Source organism: Ruditapes philippinarum, unplaced genomic scaffold (assembly GCF_026571515.1).
Source record: "Ruditapes philippinarum isolate M1 unplaced genomic scaffold, ASM2657151v2 ctg2772_1_1_1_1, whole genome shotgun sequence".
Lineage (NCBI taxonomy): Eukaryota > Metazoa > Mollusca > Bivalvia > Venerida > Veneridae > Ruditapes > Ruditapes philippinarum.
The window spans coordinates 463-26,013 of NW_026864662.1; the positions used below are offsets into that span (position 1 = coordinate 463).

General features: G+C 34.3%; 1 protein-coding gene and 1 long non-coding RNA gene across 2 annotated transcripts; both read right to left on the reverse strand.

Annotated features, from left to right (window-relative positions):
* Positions 1-2,185: 2,185 nt before the first annotated feature.
* LOC132726411 (protein-glucosylgalactosylhydroxylysine glucosidase-like) lies at positions 2,186-12,207 on the reverse strand. The gene is made up of 9 exons (XM_060711725.1): positions 11,997-12,207; positions 11,248-11,432; positions 10,687-10,898; positions 9,702-9,885; positions 4,637-4,786; positions 4,264-4,389; positions 3,754-3,963; positions 3,151-3,215; positions 2,186-2,290 (listed from the first exon to the last, which is right to left on the reverse strand). Exons 1-9 carry the CDS (start codon positions 12,167-12,169, stop codon positions 2,186-2,188), a joined length of 1,410 nt encoding a protein of 469 aa, XP_060567708.1. The 5' UTR covers positions 12,170-12,207.
* Positions 5,905-8,653, reverse strand: LOC132726422 (uncharacterized). The gene is made up of 3 exons (XR_009625192.1): positions 8,166-8,653; positions 7,052-7,154; positions 5,905-6,794 (listed from the first exon to the last, which is right to left on the reverse strand). It is a non-coding gene; the product is annotated as an uncharacterized LOC132726422 (long non-coding RNA).
* Positions 12,208-25,551: the final 13,344 nt, after the last annotated feature.

Here is a 25,551-nt window from a genome sequence, read left to right on the forward strand (position 1 = left end):
CTTCCAAAAAAATAAAAATTAAAAAAAAATTAAAAAACGTCGAGGCTTGGGTTTTTCGGGGGTAGCCAGTATTCTGATGACAAAATACAGTCAATGTTTTTTTTTCGTTTTTTTCCTTTTTGAATGAATGTTTATAAGCATATTTTATATTGACGCGGCCTTTTTTCCAATTTTAATTCAAGTTTATTTTAAAAAGGTAATTATAAGTAGGTTATTTAATTTATTATCATTATGAAACATTTTGAAATTTTATTTTATTATATCACAAATATTTTGGTAAAAAACAATAATAACTCTGTATATAGTATGTTATTGCAAAACTATTCATGTTCCCCAAAAAAATCCCTCATAACGCAAAACTGTTTGTTTGTTTTGGGTTTTGGTTTAATGTGGTGTTTGATACCACTATAAAACGACGCACTAAATATGCTTTTTTACATTTGTTTATAATACTTTAAAACAAAAATACTTCTAGCACAAACATAAATAGTAGTTCCAACAGGATAGAACAATATTGTGTAATTTAAAAAAAGAAGGTAAATGACGAGATCTGTAGTAGTAGTAAGACAGAGGATGTCCACGAAGTTGGGTTGACATTATACAACGACGCATCGTCTAACTTGTTGATGACCTGAAGTGGTTTGTTGTTGTTTGTTATGATAGAGTAGTAGCAGGTAGTAGTAGTAGTACTAGTAGTAGTAGGGATGTTTGTTGCACATGCGCGTCTCTGAACTCTCCGTGACTGTGATAATAAGCTTTTGTATTGGCACAGACTGGTGTTCCAATTTTTAGATCAAAAGTTGTTTGCCCTGTGGTCGACAATGTTACTTTAACAATGGCCAGTTTTCCGAGGACAAGAGTCAGTTTTGTGCTGACGTCATCGCAACGTGAACGTCTATGGAATTCCCTATATAGTCAATGTCTTTCAGCCTTCATATGAAAGAAAAGAAAATGCGTGACGTTTCTTATTTGACATATATTATGTAATGACGCAATGATTGGATTTTGAAGCTATGCATTTATTTTGTTAGGACTCCATCTTTAAGTATATTAGCATTAGGATGCAATCTTTCAGAAATATTCTATAGAACTCAATCTTTGTGTGATGTTACATTAGAAAAACAATCTTTTCTACATAAACTCGTTTCAATAACTCCATTACTTTCAGTGCTCGTATTATTAATCAGTTTTTATATAGTCACATATATATATATATACATGTACATGCATTCAAGTACACAAGTAATGTTAGCTATGCTATATAACCATTAAAAGCGGCCTAAAGGTTAAAAATATGTTTATTTTTATATAATTCGTTTCATATAATTGTCACATCAAATAATTACGTAGAAAAACGAAATTTGCCGACGATAAAATAATAATTAATAAGGAAACCCCTCAATACCTAAATCTATCGTTTTTCGCAACAATCGTTTTTCAAATCTTCTATTTTAGAAAACGAACGTCACTGACGTTGTGACGATGTTTTTGCGAAGAATAATAATGATAATAATTTAATATGATGCAATTTTTCAAGATAAAATTACTGAAATACTTAGTCTGAAACTACACAGAAATTGTTTTTTTCTGGCAGAAAATAAAAGCTGAAGGCCGCTTTTAATTTACCTATACGAAGAGGGTATCAAGGAAACGGTGAACAGTTTAACTGAAAGACTATCCTTGTCAACCCGAACGCCTGCATAAGCCAACAGATAAGTGAATGTAAGTAACCTCCATGCCAGTATAAAATTTGTCGTGCGCGCTGCCATCAGCGTTTCTCGCGTCCAAATCTAGAATTGAAGGTATATAAAGTTACATAGATTAGACAATAACACAATATATATACAAAATCGCAATATATGTTACTCGTAACAAACATAGACTACTCGATTACTTTAAACTAAGATAGTAACCGTGTACTCGTTACACAATTACACTATTGCTATATTGGTTTGACTTCAAATCCCCTGTTTTTTATTTACACCAAAGGTCACATGGTAGAACTACTTTAAATCAGTATTATCTCCAGGATGACAATAAATTATCTGCGAGGTGTTCCGAATTATAGATATTATTCAATGTAAGCTGCTTTATTTCTGTAATTGGAAAATTTAATTCTATTTTTTATTGAAACTGACCATCAAAATAGTAAAATATTTTACATTAAATGGATCCCGCCTGTTCTTTAATTGATCATAAAATGTTTTATTGGGCAGATGTCAAATTCTCCAATCTCTAGCCATCCAATGGTAAACATTCCCCATGACATGGCGGGCCCTCCTGGTGTCACCTGTGAATATAAGTAGTTATAACGCAAGTGACATTGCAATGCAAATTTTATCTAAGTATTATATCATCCACCTATATATCTTATAGTTTATTCTAGAAACGATATTGTATATCCCTGAATTCTGCTACACTACATTGACATTTGTGTGCAGGTCAAGATGACAATTTTGAGGACTTCTACCAAAGAGTAGTCTCAAATATAATTTCAAGATTGACAATCATGGGAATCAGTCAAAGTGTTCTCTCTTCAATAAATTCCTATCTTACTTTTAAAACATGAAAAATATTTATAACTTAACATATATGAAAATATTGATCCAAATTGCACATGTTCCATATACAATGGTATTCAGTTGCAATCAATTTTACACAGTATTTTTTACTTGTTATGTATGCATTACTGTCAATGGTATTTAAAAGAATAATAAGCAATTTGTCCAATGTCCATGCAACTATAGTTGTTGCCTATCCTGTCCACTCAAATATAGTTTTTACCTATTATGTCCACGCAACTATAGATTTTTTACCAATTTTGTCCACGAAACTATAGATTTAACCATTTTGTCCCGCAACTATAGTTTTTACCCATTTTGTCCACGCAACTATAGTTTTTTCCGATTTTGTCCACACAACTATAGTTTTACCCATTTTGTCCCCGAAACTATATTGTCACGCAAGAACGACTAGTGCAAGCCCCCAGTCAGATTTATATGTATTTTTGTCCACGAAACTATAGTTTTACCCATTTTTCCCACGAAATTATATTGTTTACCAATACCGTCACGCAAGAACGACAACTAGTGCAAGCACCCAGTCATATTTATATGTATTTTTGTAAATTTCTTTCCATTAACTGCTCACCTTTGCATATATTTCAAGATCATTTCGTCTTATTTCTTCAGACATGTTCATCTCCAATGGCCATCCTAACAATATAACATCTGGCCTGTTTTAATGTAATAACCTGAAAAAAAATTTTAATTTTTTACATTTCAGTAAAAAATACTGGGGTTCGTGTTTTAAATTTTAAAGGGCGAAATACCCCAAACATAGTTTTTCCAAAGAAAGTTTAAAAGGATAAGCGCCTTTTTATTAAAAATATTTTTGACTTAAAATTTTTTTTCCCAAAGGGGTTACACGTAGTCAAAGGCTACCCCAAATTTCATGCAAAGCAAAAGGGATAATCCCTTTGGGTTTTTAAAAAACCGACATGACCCTCAAATGTGGCCCTCACTCTTCAAAAAACGACGCTTTTTGATTTTTCCCTTTAAAAGTTTTAAATTTTTACCCTAGCCCATATTATTTAAAGAGTTAGAAAATTTTTCCCTGAGGTTTAAATAATTTTTATTGACTCATGGAATCCCGATTCTTTTTGAAATTCCGTTCATTAAATGTACAAAATATCAAGTAGGTCATTACCTGCAGAGGTGCGCACAAGTTATTCAATCCTAAGAATGCACTTACTGGTGTTATAGCCGTCAAACTCGGGGTGATATTGTCGGCTGCTATCAAATGGAATTTTAATTCTACGCGCAACATCCGCATACTTTGGTGGCACGTGACATCCGGTTAATTCACAAACGTATGATGGCAGTAACAATGATTTTTGAGCGAGGAAGTTGGTATAAACGGAGTTGTTTACGGGATAGTGGTACTCATCAGGCGGCATCACATCTGGAAATGGTCACAAAAAAGAAGCTTATGAAAAGAGGTTCTTCTCGAGTCATTAAAACTAATTAAAAACACAAACGTTCACTTTAAAATACATGTATAATTTGTATATTATTAATATATTTTAATATCATTTCTAACTTGTTTGAATCAAATTTTTTGAAGTTTATTTACAAATTTATTTTAAATTCATAAACGACCATTTTGTGTAGATCTATTTATTTAATTCCACAGAACAATACAGAATAAAAATTAGATTTCTAATCTACTTTTTGAAAATATCAAACTTTTTTTTAAAGACACCTGTAATTTCATATACGTTCTGTTTTGTATTATTTACAGTGCGAGATATCCAAAAGTCCGCTATATCAAATATGGCCTCCTCAATACGTCCGGTTTTTAACATTTGCACATCTCTTGTAGTCCATTAGGTACTGTTGAAAAGCAAGCGCTACGTCACCGGATATATGCACCTCGTATTCCCCGCACGGTTTCTACTTGGCGTCACATCTAACCCTAAGAAGCATTTTTTTCAAAAATATAATTCAAAACCTTATTGCAAGGGTTTAGACATGCTAAATACATGTACTAATCAAATAAATGTCGTAAAAGGTGTTTACCAAAAATGTTATATGTGTCATGCATGACGTCATAGGAAGAGCGGGAAATCAGAAGTCAGCCATTGCAAAGATGGCGTCGCTCATGTTCTCATGTAATAGAATCCGAGTATCATGGGTTAGCATAATATACTGCTGGAACGCTTGCGCAACGTCACCGGTCACGTGATCTTCATACTCGCCGCTAAACCATGGTGTAACGTCAAACCCTACGTTTGTGGCGTAAAAAACATGCAAACGTTACATAATGATATGCATTAGGATTATGAAAAAATCTAGCTGATAGAAAATGCAAGATTATACACGATTCTATCTTTAGGCATGCTATGTAAGTATAGGCTGGGGAATTAATTACGAACATGCATCCTAAGAGCAAATCAAAGTGCTGCAGCACTGAATGCGACGGACATGCAACCGGAGAGACACCAAGGCTTCTTTTAGAAAAACAAAACAAAACAAAAACAAAACACAAAATATAACAGAGAAAATTTGTTCCATACAAGTTCGAGATTTGTAGAGCAATATATTTTGTGTCCCAAATTGATATAATTCAGATTTTCTACTTTCAAGCACTTAAATACAGAATGAAATGTATGCCTAAAAACTCTGGTCAAACTTGTAAATCAGTGTCCTTATCGATTTATTCTAAGAAATGATATGTAAATAGAAAAAAAACTATCAACGAAATATTTCTAGAATAAATCCAGGCAAATAAACTTCAAACATAATACATTGTACATTTGAGAATGCTATTTAGAATTGCTTTGTGTTATATCATAGTGGGCATACAGACAATAAAATATAAGTCATTTGTATTTTCATTTCTCTTGGATATGTCTCATTAAAAAAAAATTGGTTAAAATCATCAGCAATTAATAGTGTATTCCTTAGATTTTTTTATTTACAAGGTAAAGATGTAGAGGCCAGAGCACATCGTTTTTATTTTAATTTAAGTGTCACTTAAGCACTACAGTGTTTAGTTGTCCTTTTCAACTTCACACTAAATTCCATTTTCAACTTGTTTGCTTCTTACAATTGTATAGCATTTCTAAAAGTATTGCATTACAATCCGCTGGTTTATTAATTACATGTTTAATGTGTACTTCCTAATCGCCTGTCCAAAAATCAGAACAGGTAAAGCAGAATCTATTTTTAGAATATCGAAGGTTAACTCATATCATGACCTAGTAAAATATGTAAACAAACCACAAGAATCGGAAGTAGAACTGATATTATAACTTCCTTACCATGATTTCAAGACTACATGGCGGTAAAGTGTCTTACATGCATTTTCAAAAATAGATATTTATACTAGCCATTGAACTGTATCTAACCCAGCAAACAAAAGACGTTGTACCAACGTTGTACTGACGTTAGACCCTGACGTTGGGTAAACGTTGGCAGAAGGTTGGATTTGAAAGTTTTTTAGACGTCAGAAAACCGACGTCTATACAACGTCATATAATGGCCTTTATCCAACCTTTTCTGACCAAAATCCAACTTTTTCTGACCATTATCTGACCCTAATCCAACCTTTCCTGACCATTATTTGGACATAATCCGACCTTTTCTGACCATAATCCAACCTTTTCTGACCATTATCTGACCATAATCCAACCTTATCTGACCAAATTTTCTGACCATGATTTAGACTTTAACCTCATTCAAAACTTTTGGAATACGATTTTTTAATAATAGGGTAAACAAATAAGCATTCTTATAATTTTAGCAATTTATTTGTATACTCGGAATCACAAGTTCCAAACAAGAAATGTGATACGATAACAAATGCAAGATTTACAATATATTTTTGAAACTATTAAACTTGAAAGTATGTACTTTAATAACGCTTTATGTATTAAATAAGCATGTTTTAGAAATTAGATACACAAAATCCTTCTTGAATATTACCACTGACATTTTGTATAGTAAACATCCATATATGTGTTTTTTATATCACCACTGATCATGAACTGATCACCCTGATTTTGGGATTTTCCAATCATCTATCCAGTTCACTGATTGTATATTTGCCTTTGTATTTTATAACTGAATCTAGATCTGAATGTTAAATGGAACAATATTCTGAATATTTTGTCATTATTATAAATAGCAATGTTTATGTATCTTCTTTCGTCCTCCTACACTGTGTCTGGGGCATACTTTAAAGTTTAAGCGTATCATTACCGTCTCCAACCTGAAATCTCATCACACTTTCTGAAATTAAATAATAAAATAATCAATTACAAGTGCAAGAAATAAATCACTTTTACATATTATAATTAAATGAAATTCTGACAAACTCTCCAACTACTTAAAAAAAGATATTTATTATTTTCTATCTAGTTTAAACCATATGTAGTTAAGTGTACCTATATATCTATTGATTTTGATAAAAATGGCTTCGTGAATTTCATTATATAAAATCAAGGGTAATAAGATCACTGTATTTTCTATAATATTTTGAAATATACCTGTCACAAAATCTTGGTAGGTTTTCATTTTTCTTTTCCTCTTAATACTTTCATCTTCCTCCTGAACTTTTGCCAGATGTTGAATTATCATAATTTCCACAATCTGAAAGACGAAATATAATCATTTTAGAATTTAACCATGTGGTGGAAGGATGTTTGTCTAATACAATAGGCAAAATCCAAATATTATTAATCTTAGTTAACTCATAAGGGCATGAAAAACTAACATAACAAATACCAAGTTAATTCTACTCCCGCAAAAAATTGATATCGTATTTTTTATATTCAATGTAATTTATACAAATTTTCATACAACATCAAAGAAATTCACATGTTACTGTCATTTTTATAGATATCATCTCTGCCCAGCATGATCCGATCAGCTAAGTGTATATAGGACAGACTGGCTTAGTGTACACACGTTTTATGATACGAACATATAACTTGTTGATAAGCAGCCTAATTAACAAACTATTACTTTTATTGATTTATGTAACTATGATAATGTGTTTTCTGATTTATAATATGTTGTTTGATTACATTAATAAAAAGATAGCTAGTCAAAAACAATGTGCTTTCAGATATATCTTACCAAAGTCGTATCATTTACATGTATCAAATGCCATGAATCATTATCATTATATAAGAAACACATGGTATGCTTACAGTATTGGTAAAGTACTTCAATTAACAACGAGTAGTTTTACAACTACACAGATATCAAAATCAAACTGTGCATCTGATACATGTGTAAATGACTGGCCCCTTATGTAAGGGAAATTCATGCTGATAAGAAATAAGAGGGAATTTTATTTACCAGCATTTGAATAATAAGAGTCTAACGTACTGCATTTAACTTTTTATTGATTTCAATTGCTAGGATATTTCCTACCATTGTTTGTGCATTTATTTGGCCTGGCTATATAGTGTGGTGATACAGACTGTTCTATAGTAAATATTATAGTGCTCGTACGAGGAAACAAAAATGTTTATCTCGCGAAATCACGTGACATTAGGTTTTACCAGTCAAACATTACAATGATCAAAGAGCCATCGAATCCATGCAAACATGCGGTAAATAAGCATTGAAAAACAATATATAATGTTTGCCTACCTTTTCATTTTGTTTGGAATATTCAACTTTGTCAGTCAACTCGTTGTTTTTTTGTCCGCCAATACACTTGAATTTCAAATCCGATATATGTCGCCAATTCGAATTTACTAAATTATTTACCACTATAAAATAATTAAAGCCCTCAAAAATGATAACAACTTCATTGTAAATTATATAAACACTTCTTAGACTAATTCGAGGAGATAAGATATGATTTAAACGAAAATAGAGCAAATATATTTCATACTGATCTGCGACTATCCGTTTACCGAGCGCCACCTATCGAATATCGTACGTAACCACCCACGTGATACTGTATTGTTTTGATGGAGAAAATAAATATATCATTTTCCCTTTCTAAACTTAAATTTAAAATTCTAGCTGTTTATGCTTTCATTTATATATATATTGGTTTCATAAATTAGATTCACATATTGTCAGATTACCGACCAAAACCCGACGTCGAATCGACGTCAAAATGAAACGTCTGTTAGACGTCGGAGATTCAACGTTGGTTTAACGTTGTATGAAGGTCACCGACGTCGCGACTAAAATTCAACGTTGATCCAACGTTGTGTCAACGTCGGGTGTTTGCTGGGAATATATTAATAACTGCTGAATATTCAGCTAAACCCGCGGTATGAGTCACGAAAATAGTTCTTCTTTTATTAATGCGCGAGTTATCCTAGAGTCACGAAAAACTTTTGATTTGTTAATAATAATGTTTTGTATAATGTAGAAATATTTATTTCCTACTAATAATGTCTTGGAACTCAGAGGTTACACCTTTATTGTAGTATAATTTGCTGTCCTACTTTTTCGACAGCGGTAAATCGTTTCAGCAGTAATTTGCATATTGCGCAATAATACTACGGGACTACAACGTTTTTATCAATAATATACGTTCATATTTTAACTTGGATAACTTAATTTGAAATTGAAAAGGCTAAATATGGAAGACATTAAGATATCCAGACAAAGTATGGGAGTTTTGAAGGATCAAATTCATGTACTATTTCTTGGGCTGTTAATTGGTTTAGGACACATTGCGCGAGTGTAGCCAACGAAATCCCATGTGTAGATGACTTAGCTCTGAACGCGCCTGAGGGCGCGTCCGTCGCAAAAAGTAATAAGAGAACGTTCAAGTAGAATATACGAGTAACAATCATAAATCTATATCTAAAAAATATTTTATGTTAAAATATGACTTAAATTATAGCAGACGATGACGACGTTTTATATTGATTCATTGCTGGATCTAGAAAATTATATATTTTAATGAAATATAATCTTCTTAGGTGGCAAAATCAATGTTTTCACCATAATGGCAACTTTTCAGCTAACACGACTGAGCAAAGATGGTCTTCTGTCCATTATTTTAGGCAATTTGTTAGAACGACAGTACCATTAGCCCCTATATTTATAAGTCAACTCTTGGGTTACTGTAGTTTCAAACCAAATGGTTGGTTATTGACATATTGTTTAAGTTGGCGCCTTTAGCCACACGAACACGGGGCAGATATTGATCAAAAGTACCTGACAAAGCGCCTTCCCACGGGAATCTCGCTCCAGCAAAAGATGTTCGTTTCGCATATTCCTTGGCGGAATCGAGCACACGGATACGTGTGTTAACTATTGTCCTTCCTAGATTAGAATTGAGTAGTAATATTGGCGTAAACATCCATGTATCCTGATCCCAAAAGATGTGTCCTTTATAACCCTTCAAATAAAATTAGATAACAAAGAAAAATGAATCAAACAAAACTCTCCTAATTTATTATTATGGTATATTTATTTCACTTATATCTCATTATGTGATACTACAACTTTGAGTATTTGGTTACTATACAAGAAGTTAAAGAAATTTGGCGTAAAAATACACCCCAGCAGGCTCACCAACGTTGTAACAACGTTGAATTCTGGTCGGATTTCAACGTTAAAATACACACAAAGTAAGGGTTTAAATGTATATCATATATAACTCATTTGATATACTTTTTGAGCTCATTTGATATAGTTGTAGCTTTTTTTAGCTCAATTGCTATACTGGTATGAGTAGTGGTTAAGCTCATTTCATATACTAGTACTTTTTAAGCTTTTTGATATCGTTATTAAGCTCATTTCTTATAGTAATCAAGCTCATTTATATAGATAAAGTGATATGGCATAGTTACCATGCCTACTCATTCAATGTTATAGTTAAGCTTATTTATAAGATATTCAATGCTTATGCAGTTAATATATGTCTATGTTATTTGAAAAATTGCTCTGCTTATATGATAGCATTGTCAAGCTCATTTGAAATATTGTGACGTTCATCTCAATTGTGGAAACAAATGTAAATCTTATTTGATCAAATTGCTATGTTTATTCCATATACAAGTACACGTATAATGATTTTATTCCCTTTTGATTTAATGGATTTTAAACGAATTTCATGGAAGCTATGAGTGTTTAGTAATAATATCTTATTTAATTAGCACTAAGCACATTACACTGCATGATTAAACGATATATTTACGTCATGAGCTAAATCCGCCGGTGACAATCCTACGAACGGCCACGTTTTTTCCTCGACCGTCGGCATTGCGCTAAATATATAATAGAGCGAGCTGTAGGTCAGTGCCGACAGGTAGGTGTTGCCGTAAATATCAACCCGACCAGCGTCCCAAACCTCGTGCCAAGCGTTCCTATGAGTTGATTCCAAAGTATCGTTAAGCTGCATTCCAATACCTGTGAGCAAAATGTGTTAATAGTATTAAGTCGGCAAACTTCGGAGATGCTCAGAAAGTGTGGTATAGAGTTGATTGCCCTCATAATGTATTTATCTCTTTATTTTACAATCCATTTATGTAAATGTTTATTTGTTTAATAATATAAAATGAGATGCCTATCATCATCATCATCATTTTCATCATCATCAACATCATCATCATCATCGTCGTCGTCATTATCATCATCAGCATCATCATCAACAAAATAACAACAACAGCAAAATAAAAATTGAAGCCAAAATTATGAACAATAACAACAAAGATCAATCAATCTCTGTTCTTCTTTTAAATTATGTTAAAGATCAAACCTTGTTTGTAAAACTTCTTAGTTTCATCCTTATAACGACCGACAGCCATAAGAAAAGTGTGTTTAACTGTTGCAGTTTTTCCCGCCTCTATAACAACGCTGTTCGGAACCCGACTATAATACACGTGGACTGGCGTCCGACCAGATTCCGGAGTTTCGGCAATCTTCGTTAATCCATGCATATACCTAGATACAAAGCATTGTATTTGGTTAATGTTAGAAATATAACTAAAATTAAGTAAGAAAATGATTGATTAAAGCAATGGTTGTTGTTTCTTTGTTCCTCATTATGGTTATGAACGCACTAATATACTGTCCTGATGGCAGTTAAGACCAAGACGATTTTAGAATTCTGACCAGACCATATATTACTGGCTACCTATTTATATACTTTTCATGTTGATATTCTCAAGACTTAAAACAGAAAGTTTCAGGATTAAAAGCCTCGTATATCATCCCACTATACTAGGGCTTACAGTTGCTAAGCAACGAAAATGCATATTCTACGCCACCGATGTTATGCAATCGTCTTAGAGGTGCATATAGTTAATACAAAAGTATATAGCAGATTGCAGAGCTTTAGTACCTTTTTTAAACTAAAATTCGAAAGTCAACAATACACAGTTACAAATTCAACATAGTACAAGTCCATCAAACAGTAAATTTAGCTTTATTGTTGAGGACGTTCAAATATAGTTTTAGTAATATTAGATATACTGTTATTTTTCGAAAGTGAAAGCTCCTATTTACATGGTATCGTTTAGTCCGCTAGGTGCACGTGTAAAATCTATATCTTCGCTGTCATTTCCTTTATTAACGTCCAAAGATACGAACAATCTTGAATGGTTCCCGTTTGCCTGGACAGTGAGTTCGGTAACCAGCAATCTGGACATAGTTCTGTGAGCATATATCTTTAATTCCATGGTCCAGTGATTACCTTGGTAAGTCTCCACATATATGCCTGTATAATATTGCACGTTCATAACTTATAATATTTGGAGTTATTACAATACTGAAAGGAAAGAAAGATTCTGTGGAATTTATTTAATTCATTCCTAGATTAGTTAGTACTAGTTGGATCTTTACTTTGATTTTATCTCTACAGGAATAGCACACTTCAAAAAGGGATCATTTCCAGATCAGATCCTTTAGACATTTCGAAATATATCTAGGACTCATGATTGTAACATTAAACAACGTTCTTGGAGATGCATTCTATACACGCTAGCGAAACGGTTCTGCTATGAAAATAAAATTAGTTGGTATGATGAATCTGTTATCTCTATTAGGGTATGTATGCATCTGTACTTTGTGTCGTCTCATCTCACTATCCACTCACTACTATACACGTTAACCAGGTAATACAATCGTGAGACCTACTATCCGAGCGGACACGCACTTGGTAACAAACTCTCCTATGAATGGAAAATCCCTACACTATACTATATTGATACGTATAAGTGACAATTATTACCTCACGTTTATGATACATATTATACCGTATACTCCTCTGTAATATTTGAAGGTAGAAATCACATAGAGTTGTTATCTATATTAGCACATATCACAGATATAGCGATATATAAAATAATATGGTGCGACACTTAGCACATACACTGCTACTAAGTGTTAACAAAACACTAGCCTAAGCAAATCTCACAGTCGGATGATCCCACTTTATTGATATATAGTGCAAAACATGGTAATGAGGGCACTTGAACCTTTCATCCACACAGGATATATGGAAAGTGACAAATAAGAGAATATTCTCTATAGGAAATAAGGAAAGACTTTGTTATATTTTGCTGACTATGTTAACTGTATCGGTCACATCACGTGCACAATAAAGACTAATGTAAATTCCATAGGCTCAGTATCAAAAATCTCTCCACTGTAATAAGCCCGTGTGTATAATCCGTTCAATAAAGTATAACATGTGATACACAAATTCTATGGACTATACGGCGTATGCTACACTGTGACCTATTTCCGAGAGCAGAAAGCACCAAAATAAGCTTCTTTAGACGGCAGATGGTCTATGGTTTGTCAACTCTCAAGCAGATAAGAGATAAAGATAGCACTTTAATCTCACTTAGATGAGTATCTCTTATAATCAAAGAGTTAAGATTGTGAATTCACTCTATAGTAGACTCTATTTAACAATATTCGATATAAATATCATGTAATCACAAATAATAGTGATTAATGCGAAGCAATTTGAGCGAGTAGGAAAAAGAAAGGGCACCAAATATTTTCACAAGAGCACACGAAGAAAAGGCTCCATTTCATTTGATTTAAAATGACAAGGCGCTATAGTAGCTCCGCCATGATATACGGAAAGAGAAAAGATTCAAGCGAGACAAGACATGAGATTAGTGGCCACAAAATATCGATCTATAGATCGGCCACATGGAATATACACTGTCAAAAGGTTTAATAAAAAATGATAAGTCATTGGAAATAATTCAAAGCAAATCAGCATAAATATTGTCAGCATGAAGATATACACAGAGAAAAGGTCTAGCAAGTCATAGCACTGTCTGCCAAAGATGAATTGTCCCAAGTTCAAATCTACGAAATCATAATGATAGTCGCTACAGCAAACACACACAATAGACTGTTTCACAGGAAACGACAACTCTGTGCTCAAATAAATCTGGCGGACGTCACACAGAAAATATAAGCACCCTATATAGTTCTATCTCCTGAGACCATAAGCGTAAATAATATGAAAGGATATCGATTATATATACTCGCAGGGAAAAGGGCAAAGTGAACACAAATATAATGAGAAATGGTACCGAAGAGACACGGACATTACACAGACCGCGTAATAGGATAATAGAGCACGTAGAGATTGATAAACTTACACTCTATCAAGATTTAAACGCACAATATATAGTCTCACCACACTTCTAAATAAGTTAGATAATTGATAGCAGAGTCAATAGTAAATGTACAATGGATCAATGTAAGTAGTTGGACATCGTCACTAGCCTAGATGGGCACGCACAGAGGTTCAAAATAGTCTCTCGAGAAAGTTCGTAAGGAAAGTAGAATCTGAGAGTAGTCACAACCCCATGACGAGCTATGAATCGCCAGAAGTCATGCCGTGAGCGGTATGCGTATAATAACAGAGCTCGTACACTCTGAGTAGTATGAGTTCGAGACACTGTGCTGTGTCATAACTCAAAGAAAAAATAAAAAATGCGGGATAATAAGGCACTCACTCACAGACAGCTGCCAGATGAAGAGCGTTAATGAGATCTAGTAAGTCAGCATAGAGAGTAAAAAATACTTTTATTGAGATAACATGGAGAGGTTGAGCAATACTCATAGAATTGTAAAGACTCGGTACACCATGTCTAAGCTATTCTTCGATTTATCTCTGGAGAGCACACAAACAAATCAAAATCTAATATAATAATAAAACCCACCACCTCAAATTCACTCAAGTGGTAATCTCCGTGGTTCCTTATTATAAATATTACACACTAATATCTGCAATCGGTACAGGCAAGCAAAAATTTCATCCAATACTCACCATTATCAACTAGTAGAAGTTCATGAGCGCCACAACATCTGTCAAAGATTGCCTGGATTAACATAAAGGCAGAACCATCTGCGTCCACAGCAATATGCAATAGAAAAACAATGATCTGAGGGGGCTTGATTACACACTATTCTAAACGAGGTGGATTTGATTTTCTTTTCTGTGTCTATAACAGGGCAATACTAGGTATCGGCTACGGGATCCCACACAATATAAGCTTAGTAAATGGAGGCTACACATTTACTTCTCGATACACTATGTATTGTTTTAGGTGTGAACAATATCTCAAATATTAAAAGTGTGTCTAACTGACAGTACTATCAAATATATGAACTTTCGAAATATATGTAGAACTCTGATCCACCTCCACGTGAATAATGGTCACACACGATATACTTAAGGTCACTATCGTGAACTGCCCATACCCTTATGTAACATGTATAGACTGCACCACACGAGAAGAACCCCATCGCTTACTGTTACAGGATACGAGGTCCTTCTTATGACTGGTGGAGTGACATATCGCTGCGGAAGTAGGACAGATCAGCCGTACAGGTCTCTAGGCGCTGACACGGAGTAAGAAGTATGAAACACACGCCGTCTCTCGGTGAACCAGCCATTACTCAATCACTAAACCATCAGACTGATGATAGCGTATAATCTAAGCTCAGTGTCTGAGTGAGTCATATACAAGTCTACGGTACCCACATAACGGCGTCTCTATGAGCCAGAAATATAACAGTAAAAGCCATCGACCACAGTCTGACAGTATATAAGGGAGAGGCCTAATACGTGGTGTAACTGACCACGCCTGTTCTTATCGTGGAGAAGGTAGCATGAAACACTCGCTGGACAGTCATCGAATGACCAGGGAAATCCTGACCCTCTACCCATGGATGAGGATGCATACTAGATGCTAAAGATGCACACAACTAAAAGCAGTCAGAGAAGATAGTATAATGGCCTTATTGTAGTGAGTGAACAGGCTTGTATACCTTGAATATACGAATCTACACAATCGTCTGATTCATAAAACCTCTGAGAATGAAATACTCCTCGCAGTAACTCCAACACGTCTCCCTCGACAACACAGACCACACCATACCGATATAATTGCTGATTTTATGCATCGGACATCTCCAAGATGAGTAGTATTAAATCTCAACACTCTATTGTATCGCTCAGCTCACACAGAGGTCACAGCGTATCAGGCATACAGCACACAAATGCCTGGAGAAATTCCACAGTCCCAAAAGGTCTATTAGTGTATAGAATGTGAAGCTTTTTCAAGGTCCCTGTTATGAATTTAGGAAGATAGAATTGGGTATGCAGATTAGCAAAATGGCTCATCCCGTATACTTTAAACGAATGTCACTCTCTGACTTGTTAAGATCTCAGGTCAGGGTACTTGGATCACGTCGACACCGATGCTGACTCGGGTCCCTATAATTACACTCGACGAGTAACACTTATAAGGCGTGCTGCTACAATGTAATACCACCCGACGGCGAGATCATTGCAGGTCAGATAGTGGCCGGTCGGTGAAATCACAATAATACGATCGGATCAGAGAAAGTGCTCTCAAGAATCTCACAATGCTGATGTTATAGTAAAGACCGTGAAAGACAGATGTGAGTACGTAAAATAGATAACTAGTCACTGACTCTTTAACTATAACTTTAGATAAATGGAAAAAGAGAGTATGGAAATCAACAAACAAGGTGACAATACAAACTAAGACTCACTAATACATAAGCAGTCCTTATGTTTTTAATATGCGTCGCATCAATAATGAAAGAAACACTATTAATAAAAGTAGAATTAGTTACACTGATGTGTTTACCTTAGGATCACCAAAATACCAAGATCACACAAGCAAAGTGATACATCAATACTATTAGTGATATTACTATAATTCTATAATTGCCTCACGCCTCACAGCTCACCGAGTCTTCTGATATTCTCATACACACAATATAAAGCATCCTCCTAGAACATAATTTGTCAACGACTATTTCAGATCTGCACATATAGATTTATGTGTTACACTGTAGTAACACTGCAATACAGCGCATCAAGGGTCAAACTAATTGGTGATCTGAAGTACCCAGGACATAGGCCCATCTACAGTAATCATGTGTCACAAATAGTTCTCACACTCAACCACTATGTAACTTCCGCCGGACCAATGTCACACACACACACGGTTGCTTTATTATGAGGAGACAGTAGATCACCATGAACCTGAAAATACTTAAAAACCACTATAAGGTGACACCTGGGTAAAATTAGAACACATAGTTAAACATCCTGTATAATACATGCAAACCTATATATCGAAGTATCTCAGCGAACACTCTGCGGTGTCACGTTGGTTCGAATAGGTATGTCACTACATTGATTCTCTATGGTAAGCCGTCATAAACACTATGATCATAAAGAGAAATCCATTGACACTAGGCTCCATTTAAATCTGCACATATCAAATATCCTGTCCTCTTAAAGTAAATCAAGTCGCGGAGAAGATAGCACATAAAAATGGCTATGTAGCAGAGATGTCAAGCGTTTGAGCCAAAAAAGATCGAACACACTCACATATATTAACTAAAATTATAAAAAAAGAAGATGCCAACACAGTATGAGAGAAAAACGCCAGAAATAGATCATCTAACCTGACATTGTGGGCGAAACTTAGATAAAAACACAACGCTGTATAATAACTGGTAATCTAATATAAACACCAGCAACACATAAACAATACACAACACATGCACACACTAAAAGCGTTTTTTGTCTTAGTACTAGAAGAAAGGGTCTTGCAGATCGAACTTCTTAAACTGATATTACATTTTGATGTTATTTTCACTAATCAAGTACATGATCCTACGAGGCGCTAGAGGCAAAACGACAGAAATAGCTCTACACATAGATATAACCTCTCAGCGAGTTCTCACACACAAATGATCGAATGTTATACTCACTGCACGATACGCGGCCACAGAATGAACAATACCATGGCCAATTAAGCTGATATCTCTCTCACACAGAGCCAAACTCTGATATCCACAAATTTCTCTCACACAATGTCATAAATCTTCATAATAACCCTTAATATTTATGGAAATTCATCTCGTTAAATCGTGAGAACGTATCCATGGGCAAACTATGAAAAACTAAAAATCGTAAATATATACTATAATGAGATAGGATCTAATCTTTTACTATTTCTGGATAGGAGACTCTGTCTACTATGTAGAAACCCGAAACTCCAAGCAGAAGACACTACAAAACTCAAGCTCTATGCTGAGTGAATAAAAAAACGCGCATATATCTATGAATCCTGTATATCGACACAGATAATACCCCTCACGAAGACTAATGTTTGGTAATCCAACACATATATGACCGTTACTCTGACGAAGAATATCATCAGAACTATATAGATCTCTCAGATAACTAAAAAATCCAATTCACCTAGGAGTCGAAAAACATCCAAACATCTGATGAAAAGCGATAAAAATAACCTAAAGACATAAAGATAATATATCGGTATACTTAAGTGATGAGCAAAAGACCAATCGGATAACTGACTTATAGTCAATTAGATCGAGTGCTCCATTGGACGTACACAATAATCAAATTGGACAAAGAATCAAGTAACAGGTATTACAACTTTAATATATATCTATCGCAAACCCGAGAATCTGCATCCGAATCTATCACACAACGCACTTCTATTCCTTGAGTTATGGACGCAATGAACTCTATATGGTTAATGACCGTTAAATATTCAACAAAATAATAAAGACACAAACGTATGGATTAATCTAGAGCTCAAAGTTATTACCCCAAAACCGCTATTGTTGATAGTCCACTTTACTTGATAGACGCGCTCTAAATATATAACCAATAAAACATACTAGAGTCTACTGATGCTGTGCGTATATATCCTAAATATATATCCCGAGTTTGAATTGTGAAAAATTCACGCAAAGCGTTTTAAAGGAGTCTTACACGGAGTAAACATGGGTAATTACGAGGTGATCGCTTCACAGATCGATCACACTATTGAAATATTGTAAAAAATCACGCATCTTCGTTATTACTGATGAATGCTAGATGGACATACTCATAAAACTAATTATAGAGCAGAACGCTTCTAGGCCTGAACTCGTTGAGTAGAATAACGCATATTATAATACTCAGCCAATTTTACTAGTCCTAAGGCGTACTCACAAAAACAGAGTAATGACACGCGATAGCTCAAAAATATCAACCACTGTAAGCGTGAGACATAGATAACGTGGAGCGATGGTCTGAACCAGTACATGGGATCCACACACTCATATATAGAGAGACGGTCTAGAGAGTATCTCTTAAGTGTTTATTCAAATGAAATGTCTCAAGCCGCTCTTTATGAATACCCGTGCTGCCTACTTTAACAATGAGAATCAGAGCAGATTAAAAATTTTCACTCTCGATTTACGTGTCAAGAGAAATAGTTATTATAATATATCGTTAAATTTTACTAAAATATAGACTTACCCACTCTTTGCACTCGGTTACATACTCTGTCGGATACTAATTATGAACAAATTGCTGAAAGTGTATAATAAACAAAACAAAAGGCATTTGGGTATACATATATACTCAAGAGCGCTATCCGAGTATGCTACGTATTTGCACACTTACTGTAGCTCACAACCAACTGTATATATAAAAAGACGTGCACCAGTTCTCTTGGTCATTCCACTATTAATTAAGGATCTTTTAAATTAGTCATATGTACACTATGGACATCACGCTGAGAAATGTAATATTGACCACAAAGACAAGCAAATCTGGATGATCAGCTCATTCTGGTTTTTACTTTCTAAAAAGGTTTAGTACCTGAAACATTACAGAAATGATTACATGTGCATCTAGACAGTTAGATAGATGAGAAATATAAGAAGTTGACCTTGCGCTCTTCTAACTCACCCCTCTTCTTATCATTCTGATTCTCTCGAGGAACACTTCTTAAGCTTTAGCTCAACTTTCTTGCAAAGGTGTCGTCATAGCTCGATATAACATGATCTACAATCACTCACCTCAGTGCTTATATAATAACAAATATCGCGATACAAATAATCCATGAGAGAGATTAATTGTGAACGGTTGTGAATGGAAATTTTGTCAAATCACAAGATAGAATCTATCCATCCACATTTAGACACATAAAGGAAATAAGTCATTATACTCACTGATTCGAAACCTCTCTACTCCGATCATATGAGATAATTTGAATAAAACTAATGATACAACAAGGGAAAGCGGCGCCGATGATCACTTTAAACCTCAGCAAATCGTGCTCACATATAACCCTCGTTATCTCTCAATCTCGATATAACCTGTAATACTAACGAGCAGGAACTCTGTGGTCGGTACACACAACCAACACCATGCACAGAAAGCACAAGTGACGCGACCGACCCTAAAGTTAAGCATACACCAAATAACTAGAGTAATTTGTCACTTTCACGAAATTAATTGGAGACAAGTTATCAAATTCATGGTGCCCACACGCAATTAAATATATATAATAGACCACTCATCTAAGTGTGCAATCAGAGTATTTCAATATTATAATATGTCCTAATTACCTTGATAATGAATTGATATTATGTAGTATGTTGGCATTCTTAATGTTGATAGAAAACACTCAGGCCATAAATTCGCGCAAATAGGACGTATTATATATTATACATTACAGGATAACAGAGTTCTCTCTAGTATATATCGGGTTAAATCTATACAGATTAGATAGTACTGTTAAAAGGTACTATTCACACTGTTTCAGGTGGCGAGTGAGTGGCGTGCATAAAGAGGTAAGGAGTATAATAAGTAAGAGTTTAATCATATCCATATCATCCACCGTTTATATTGCTAGCTGAGTGATGAAAAATACTAAGTATTATATCTCACACTGTATCGTAAGTTTTTGATAATTATATTTCCCTGAAGAATGCAACTCTCGCACCAATACGCATCGCCGCCGCCACCACCTCCACCTTTGACTACCCCGTCGGAGCTGCGATCCCAAACCTGTGTAAACTGTGTCTGTATCGATGCGCGTCAAGCTGAGTTCCGTACTGGTCCACGTTTAAGCTACACTATACTCGAAAGTACGAGTAATAGCGTGTAAAAAGATCCCATATCTCGTGGCACCACAATTGATACAACCTTCACAGTGACCACTATGTAAATGATCCTGAATACAGTGTAAATGTGCTCCTCTGACTTATCAATTGCTGGTCATATAGGCTCCACAAGAGGTCGTGACGTCATGTCTGACCTGAGATACAAACTGCAAACCAGATCTAGTGACACATATTGGTTTAGTCCAGGTGACATACTTAATAACACATTTGCTGCTCTCACAAATTCAAAGATGTTCATAATCCTATGATTGTTCATATTGGTAGTCAAGACCCCACTATTGATTTTGGACAAATCACTACATAGGGACAGCTCATCAGAGAGATCTCAGAAGTGATACACTATATCATCACACCACTGCACCTTAAATTACTGAATAAAACGGTGTCGGCATGTACTCGAAGGCTTAAGTCCAGTTGCCCACAGGTTGTAACTTCATAGAGATTTGACTCTAATATTTGTTTATAAGTATCGCGGCCTATAATATTCTGATTTAGATGACTAAAACACACTCAGCTATCATTAATAAGCTCAAAGCTAACTCTATTAAGCTCTATTATAAATACTGATGCCACACAGATCTTCCAGAGCAGAGCGTGCATAAAACTTTTAATCACCAATTGTTACTCGGTGACAGTGTTCAATACTTCATTAGGTGATTGATTTCCATTATGACATGGAAGGGACCCCACCATAGTGCTATGTTCGGCGTGCCAACATGAGCTCTAAATATGAAACGTATCCAAACGTGGTCATGTACAATATGACACACACTATAAAAAACTAGAAAAACAAAATTCGAGCCAGCTCTGCTTATACTAAAGATCTCTATGTATCTGGACACGACTCATCGTTGTACCACATACACTCAAGTGTAATGATGAGGTTCAATATGATACGATATTTTTGGCGTTTAGAAAGTATTACCCCTACTCTGTCTCAATAATGTGTGAGAGCCTGTGATTTTTACGGGTATCAACATATATTCACATGAAGATTCCCATAATTAGCTCGTATAGCAAACTAAACTCTTTTCCCCGTGGAGAGTCTTTTTACCATAAACTTTAAGTTCGATCCACACTCTCACCACATAAACATATCGTTTATTCTAAACTTTTCACTATAGCGTCAGCACTGATTTATGCTCACAATTTATATTGTGCGTACAATTTAAAAATCCTCTCTTATATTTATTTCATCTAGGCAAAGGTCTCTAAGTCAACTAATTACCCTTATAGAAATAATCACACATGATCAAAGTTTATCTCTATGAGGTCATATTCAAACTTTCACAATAGCCTCATCACACATTCGTACACAGTCTATCAAGTTAGGTCTAATCAATTGTCCTATATTGTCCATATTGGGTAAAAGACCCTAATGATTTTGGGGTCACAAGGTCAAAGGTCAAGGTCACTTTTACCTTAGGAATTGAAAACAGTTTCTTGAGCATAACTTTAGTTCCATTTAGCCCACAATATTCAAACTTCATAGGATGATTGTCCATATTGGGTAGAAGACCCCTATTGATTTTGGGGTCACAAGGTCAAGGTCACTATTACCTTAAAACTGAAAACAGTTTTCGGAATAAAACTTAAGTATCATTTGGCCTACTGTGTTTAAACTTCATAGTATGATTGTCCATATTGGGTAAAAGACCCCTAATGATTTTGGGGTCACAAGGTCAAAGGTCAAGGTCACTTTTACCTTAGAATTGAAAACAGTTTCTGGGACATAACTTAAAGTTCCATTTGGACCACAATATTGAAACTTCAAAGGAGGATTGTTATTTGAAGGAGGTAATACTTTATTTTAGTCCCATGTCTTACAAATGCTTCATCTTTACTAAAAAAAAAACAGTTTCGGGCATATAATGCTCCGCCTAGCGGTGCTCTTGTTAGAACATAAACTACATGTATGTACTAGAACTTTCTTAACTGTAGAAAATTCTAGATTATGATTCGTGCATTATATTTAGATAGAAATTTCCAGATTATTCTTTGTTGTTGAAAGTGCTAGATTATGATTACTCTAGAACATAATAGACTATTCTGGAATGTTCTTAGTTTATATATATATTACGGGATATTTTTCATTTCCTTTATCTTTTAAGTCATCAGTTACCTTTTAAGTCATCAATATATTTGGAGTATTATTCAACTTGGATATTAAGTGATTTATTGGAGCTTGGATTATTTTAAAATAGTTAAAATTATTCTTGTGGATTTTATTGTGGGAATTTATTCTAAAGTGTTCTTGGATTTTACTTGGATTTAACAGTGCTATTCAAAAAGGGATCATTCCAGGATCAGACTAGACATTTGAAATTTATATCTTTATTTGGACTTCAGGTATTTGTAAACATAAATTGTTCTTTAATTTTTCTTTAATAATTTTTCTGTAATAAATTTGTTATTGTTACAAGTTTGTTGCTGGCTTTTTTTTCTCGTTACGCCTGGCTCGTTACACTATAAATAGTAAATCTGCAAATTTTCTGCCTTCAAATAATAATATTAAACAAATGATAACAAAATTTAAATCGCTAAATCACCGATTTCTACAAATCAGTAGGCGCGGCCATGTTTGTGTATCGGCCGTATAAAAACAGGTGCGCGTGATGTCATTTCCCCACATCAATAAATCTAGTAGAATCGTAGCGAAATATAAAGATAGTATAAAGTATTGACTTGACAAATTAATTTTAACAGGATGCGTAAAGAAGACTTTTTGATAGTTCAAAATGCGTAACAATATCCAAAACATAAGAAATAAAGAAACAAATAAAAACATCAACGGTCCACCGGTCGCACCACTTCAGACCAGGGATGCCTGTTAATCCAAACTATACTTTTATAATTAAATATTTATGTAATTTAACAATATTTCACAGATTTAATAAATTCACACGTTATTATTTAACAAATTTCGCAATTTATAATGCAATTAAATAAACAAACAAACGCACCAATGAAGAATTGGTTGTTTATTTTTGAACGAAGATAATTATCATTATTATAAAACTCCTACTAAAACGTGTTCTTAATAGTAATTAACTTTTTGCAGTATGATTCTGACTTTCAAATAATAAAGGTGAGAATGATGCACACAGTTCAAAAATATAAGCAAATCTTTTGAAAAGTAAATTTGTAAACATGTCTGTCTAGCAGAGGTCAACGTATGTTGCTGCGTGGTATTTATTTACATCGTAATCGTAGCTTAATATTTATCGTAGGCAAAACATTTTTATTGGCTGCTCAAAAATCTTATTTGCATAATCTATTCACACAATTGCTGGTTCTTTCTACTTATGTCTAATACTGTGCATTATCCATTTTAATTGTTCCTTATTTGCACCAAATGTCCCTGTCACACTGTATACTGACGATTTTTGTTCTGTGTAACAAGCATTCAGCGACAGACCTTTTGATCATGAGAAAAGTCATGCACAATGTTTCCCTGATTGGTTAATCACCCTGTCAAGTATTCTGATGACGAAACAGACATCTTTTTTACACTTCATCAGGGAACTTTAGTGACCTTAGGGGAAATCAGGTTGCACACCTGTCAGATTATACTGTAAATTAGAGCATTTCTTAAAATAGAAACACATTTTTTTCTGTTACACATAATCATTTTAAATATTAAGTAGATTTACGATTTTTTGTTTTATTGGACTAAATTTACGGTAGTAGAAATGCGTATCTGTGTGAGAAAGGGAAAGTGTAAGAAGATAAATAGAGAAATGGATAAACTCGATTACAGGAGAATGGGTGACCTGTTGCTGTTGGTACCAGTTTTGACTAGATAACTAAATAACCCAACGGACAATTTTGTGTTCATATGACATTAGTCTGGCTGCTGATTTTCCTGCGCCGTTCTCATTTTCGTAGCACCGATGGCGCAAAACCGCGTCCTCGGCAGATATCTGCATATTGGATTTAGTTGAGATTTTACGCTGAAAAATAGATGCATGACCGGCGATGTACCCGATCCACACATACAATGGACAGCTTCTCTAGCGAAAAATAAGTACAAAATAAAAGGATTTATCGTCAATTTGAAGGAGTTTATCTCTCATTTTACTTTTAGTACCCAAATTAAATTGACCAAATAAATTTAATGGTTTATCTTTGAAAATTAAGCAGTCATTGCCTTTAAAATGTGGTCAGCGATCATCAGGAAGCTTGATAATCGGACAAATGTTAATTAATTGTCGCGGCGTATTCAATTAATTAATTAAGGCAATTCAGTTCAATACGATATTTTTATAAATTTGATTGATTATAACATATAAAGAAAAACTAAATTGTAGATAATGTTAATTATCAAGTTAACGTACATGTAACAACCATCCATTATCGGAGAAAACTTTCAGTTTGACAAAGTCAAACATGCAACAATTTCGTTATCGATATCTAGATAATTATACTACTTATTTATACTATTGTCATCGCATTTTTGTAAATCATTTACATGCATCTATGTAATTATAATGTACGTAATAAGATTAATCAGTTCTTTATCAAGATATATTTCTGTTAATCTAACGTGTAC